The sequence below is a fragment of the Notothenia coriiceps genome, unplaced genomic scaffold (assembly GCF_000735185.1).
Source record: "Notothenia coriiceps isolate Sejong01 unplaced genomic scaffold, NC01 NC01_scaffold00015897, whole genome shotgun sequence".
Classification (NCBI taxonomy): domain Eukaryota; kingdom Metazoa; phylum Chordata; class Actinopteri; order Perciformes; family Nototheniidae; genus Notothenia; species Notothenia coriiceps.
Genome location: NW_011348598.1, coordinates 1 through 4860, shown reverse-complemented (window position 1 = coordinate 4860; position 4860 = coordinate 1). Strand labels below are relative to the sequence as shown.

The 4860-nt window shown below is 38.2% G+C and overlaps 1 protein-coding gene across 1 annotated transcript; it reads right to left on the bottom strand.

Moving 5' to 3' along the window:
• Positions 1-720: 720 nt before the first annotated feature.
• LOC104949299 (uncharacterized) lies at positions 721-4220 on the bottom strand (the record flags this gene model as incomplete). The annotated part of the gene is made up of 4 exons (XM_010775641.1): positions 721-1749; positions 1996-2121; positions 2730-2972; positions 3897-4220. Coding segments are annotated over 4 exons (761 nt in total), but the record flags the coding sequence as incomplete, so codon positions are not given.
• Between the last annotated feature and the right edge of the window lie 640 nt (positions 4221-4860).

The following is a 4860-nucleotide window of genomic DNA, read 5'->3' as shown; positions in this document are numbered from 1 at the left end:
CTTTTACTGTAACAGAGTATTCCTACACTCTGGTACTTCTACTTTTACTCAAGTACAAGATCTGAGTACTTCTACTTTTACTCAAGTACAAGATCTGAGTACTTCTACTTTTACTCAAGTACAAGATCTGAGTACTTCTACTTTTACTCAAGTACAAGATCTGAGTACTTTTACTTTTACTCCAGTACAAGATCTGAGTACTTCTACTTTTACTCAAGTAAAATATCAGAGTACTTCTACTTTTACTCAAGTACAAGATCTGAGTACTTCTACTTTTACTCAAGTACAAGATCTGAGTACTTCTACTTTTACTCAAGTACAAGATCTGAGTACTTCTACTTTTACTCAAGTAAAATATCAGAGTACTTCTACTTTTACTCAAGTACAAGATCTGAGTACTTTTACTTTTACTCAAGTACAAGATCTGAGTACTTCTACTTTTACTCAAGTACAAGATCTGAGTACTTCTACTTTTACTCAAGTAGAAGATCTGAGTACTTCTACTTTTACTCAAGTACAAGATCTGAGTACTTCTACTTTTACTCAAGAACAAGATCTGAGTACTTCTACTTTTACTCAAGTACAAGATCTGAGTACTTCTACTTTTACTCAAGTACAAGATCTGAGTACTTCTCCCACCGTTGATAGGAACTCAGGAGTCAGGAATAAGGGAAAATAATTAAAGCAACGAACTGTTCAGACTTTACTTTCATCAACAAATATTTAATACAGTTTACAAAAAAGAAATGTAGAAAAACTTTACAGACAACATAGAGTAGGAAAAATCAAATACACACCGAGGTCGTGACGAACAGCCAACAAGAACATGTTGCATCAAATCCCTTCGTACTAACAACAGCGCACATTGTAGACGTTTTTTAACTTTTCAATAAAGGTTTTTCTGGCAGAGGATCGATCGCAGGATTCGTGTTATTTCTCCCTGTAGGACATGTCGATAAGTGGATCCGTCAATGCTTAGGGCTTTTATTGTGAAAGGCTCGGAGGAAGGAGTGGATCGACGGATGACACAGTGTTTCTATGCTAGATAATACTCAGGTTCTTGGTGAAACAACAGTTATATTTTAACGTTAAATTAATTGCAGGAAAAACTCCATCTTGGTTTGGAGTCTCCGTGTTGTACTTTTATAATCCTCATTCCTCGGTGCTAAATTCTTGCGTGAAAGAACTCGTGAAAACAGCTGTTTAAAAACATATGTTGACGTGCACATGAGTTGTTATTAACCCCCGAAAAAAGCCTGAGTTAAGAAAGGTGTTGTCCTTGTTCAGGGTCTCTGTGTTTTAGTTGTTATGAGCATCGTTATGATCAACTCTGTTCCGTTGATGCCTTTAGTCGCTGTGCTTGTTTAGAAACTAAATCACACCACCGTTGAGCCGCTTGATTTTTGCGTTTCGGGTGGAAATTCTAGTAACAAAAACAACAAATTGGAAAAATATTTTGACATGTAAAATAATTTCACCAAAGTCTCTCTTGTTTCAAATGAGTCCCTCCCTGATGCCTTTGACTGCAGTGTAGAAGCTCGAAATAATCGACTGAGCGATATTACAGCTTTCTTTCATCCCATATATTCACAGGGCTTCATTCACATCGTAAATAATGTGGCAAAATCAAAACTTGGAAAATATTTTGTCAACAAAAAAAACTATCCCGGTCTCTAAAGGTTCAGAAGTTATACTCGGTGGTGACGTCGTCGTTTTGTCCGTCCGTTGCCTCGTCGTCCTTCCTTCTTCCTGCAGAGTCGCAAAATAAATGTGTTATATATCCGATCAATTATTTTAAAATCAGGATTATTACTTTTATCAGTGATTGGAGAGGACTCCCTATCTTCAGGAAGGTTTTTACTTATCTGCTGGAAAAAGTCAAATGTGTCGTTTTTCAATATTGGGCTATAAAAAGTGAAGTTTTATGGATTGACAAAGCAAAATATGAACAGTTTAAACCTGCTTCACATCAGCACATTGTTAGGTGAGTGTTACCTGGGGGGTTGCGTCTGTAAATGGACACCACGAGGAAGGTGGAGGCGCAGTACGGGGAGAAAACCACCAGGTGGCGTAACACCGTCAGCACTAACCAGACCCAGTCTGTACGGGGAGCGGTGGCACCTACAGAAACATTACACATTTTCCATATTTGACTACACTGAAGCATACTTTTGGGGCCAAAAAATTCAACAACTTTTAATAAAAAACACAAATATCTGATTCACACAAAAGTTCAAACTCTTAAACGTAGATGAATAACTCTAGGACTACCACAAGTTTCAGGTTTTTGTACGTAGGACATGACTTTATATTTCTTACTTGAAATGATGTGCTTAATAAATTAACCAACCTTAACTTTACATGTCATTTTAAATAATGCCTTTATTTACAAGAAGTGCATTTAATGCAGTTATAAAAATAAAAAAAACATTCCTATATGAACCACCAGATGTCACTGTGAATGGGTACAGGTGCATCACTTTACAATCAAAACATACAATGACTGTATTTGTTATTATTAAGGACTACAATTAGGCTATACAACCTGGAAAGTTATGCTTAAATAATTAGTTGTGTTTATTTAATTTATTGTATTCATTTGAATTTGTATATTTTATTAAACAGAATAAATTGTATTCATAAATGGACCAACTCTTTGAAATTCCAGTTTCCCCCCTGGCGATGAATCGGGTACTTTTGATTACTTTTATTTCCCCGACCCCTCTCACCTCTGACAAATAAGAAGCTGGTTGCAGACTCTCCTTCATTACTGATGTAACACTTGTAGACGCCTTCATCATAGCTGGAAACTTGGTGGAGGGTCATGTGACCTGCAGGCCCGGTCTTGAGGAAGGAGCCATCTTTGTAGAAATCAGCGCGGAGGTCATCGCGATCCTTTGTTTTACACATCAGAGTTACGTTGTCTCCCTTCATCACAGCGAGGATCGGACTCTCCAGGATCACTGCTGTTTCTGAGCACGGAGAAACATATGTAAAAACTAGCTAGCACCTTGTGGAGATTTTAACTAAACCCACTAACTAGTAAATGTATCTGAAGCTAACTGACGAGCTAACGTTATCCTGCTAAAATCCAAAACATGCAATAAGGAATACGATGGACTTAACTTACCTGAATCTTGATCATTCAAAATGAACGTCACTAAAGCTCAACAAAACTCAAAAAATTAAATAATGATATAATGGTAAAGTGTACAATGTTGTGTAGCTATCTGACAAGCTAACGTTAGCGTGCTAATATCTAAAATGCATTTAGATAAAAAGGTGCAATAAGGAAAATGCTGGATGTAACTTGATACATCAAATTAAACGTTATTTAAATAACACAAAAAACCTCAAATAATGAAATGACGACAAGTTGTACTAACGTAGAAGCTAATATTAGCATGCTAATATCTGAAACCTGTTCAGAGAATACTAATATCAAATACTTAATTTATGATATTGTGACCTCCCGATTGTTTGTTTTCAGGGGTTGATAAGTGGTTCTTTTGTATATCGGCTTTAAAAAAACTTTATTTAAATAATACAAAAAGCCTCAAATAATTAAATGTACATTTCTCAAAGTTATTGAAGTGAATGTTATTTTGTATATATTGATTGTTGTGCTTTTATTTATGTCTTCAATGTGTGCATATGTACAAATATGTCTGTTGTGTATATATAGGATATACATATTTGTATACATATTTTTATATATCTTTGTTATTGTATTTGGGATTGTGGGAAAGGGTATTTCGATCTCTGTACACACAAACTGAAAGATTGACAATAAAGTTGACTTTGACTTGACTTTGATAAGTGCAACTGTTGTGTCGCTAACTTACAAGCTAATGTTAGCATGCTAATGATATCGTTCTTTTGTATATTGTCTTTACCCTGGACGCTGATGTTGAGGCTGTTGCTGCGCTGCTTCACCCGAGACTCACACCAGTAGACGGCGGTGTCGGCCTGTTTGGAAGTGTAGATGTTGCAGCCACAGGAAGTGATATTCCCCCAGTTGTCTCCGCAGCCGGACGTCTTTCCTCCGGGGTTCACGGTGGGCACGCCGGTGGCGCTGGTGCTGAAGGTGGTGATGGTCGACCTGAAGATCCTCCACCCCTCCACGCTGCTGTTATCCCCGCAGCTCAGGGACAGATTCCTGTACTCAAACACCTGAGCCGAGGCCGGAGAGATGACCAGCGAGGCCGGGCCCGAGCCATCTGCAAGGCAAGTTTATTAAAGGTCCCCTATTATGCTGTGTTTCATCAATATATCACAGGTCTCAGATATATACAGAGCCTGTCTCTGATTGGCTGAAACACCAAACAGATCATTGCAGCATTACCCATAATCCCCTCTGTTTCAGCCCTGTTTCCAAAGTGCTGATTCTCTGTCTGTTACTTTAGATGAAAATAAGGAGCCCCTCCCCACGCCCCTCTGAGAGACATTTGGTTACAAATTACTCAATGGAGCTCTAGGAGGAGATTCAGGTGATAAGGGGGGGGGTTACCTTGGTTGCTGATTGGCTAATGGTTACACAAGACAAAACATCGTTATGACATCATAAAGTGGCCAAAATCTGATCAGCTCATTTTCAGACAGGTTTTTATAGAAATGGATCAAAAAGAGAGAGAATCTTTGTTCCTGAAACTTTCAGTCTCTTTCCACAGAGGGGACACATGTTGATGTAGAAGAGACATGAAGAAGAGGGGACACATGTTGATGTAGAAGAGACATGAAGAAGAGGGGACACATGTTGATGTAGAAGAGACATGAAGAAGAGGGGACACATGTTGATGTAGAAGAGACATGGAGAAGAGGGGACACATGTTGATGTAGAAGAGACATGAAGAAGAGGGG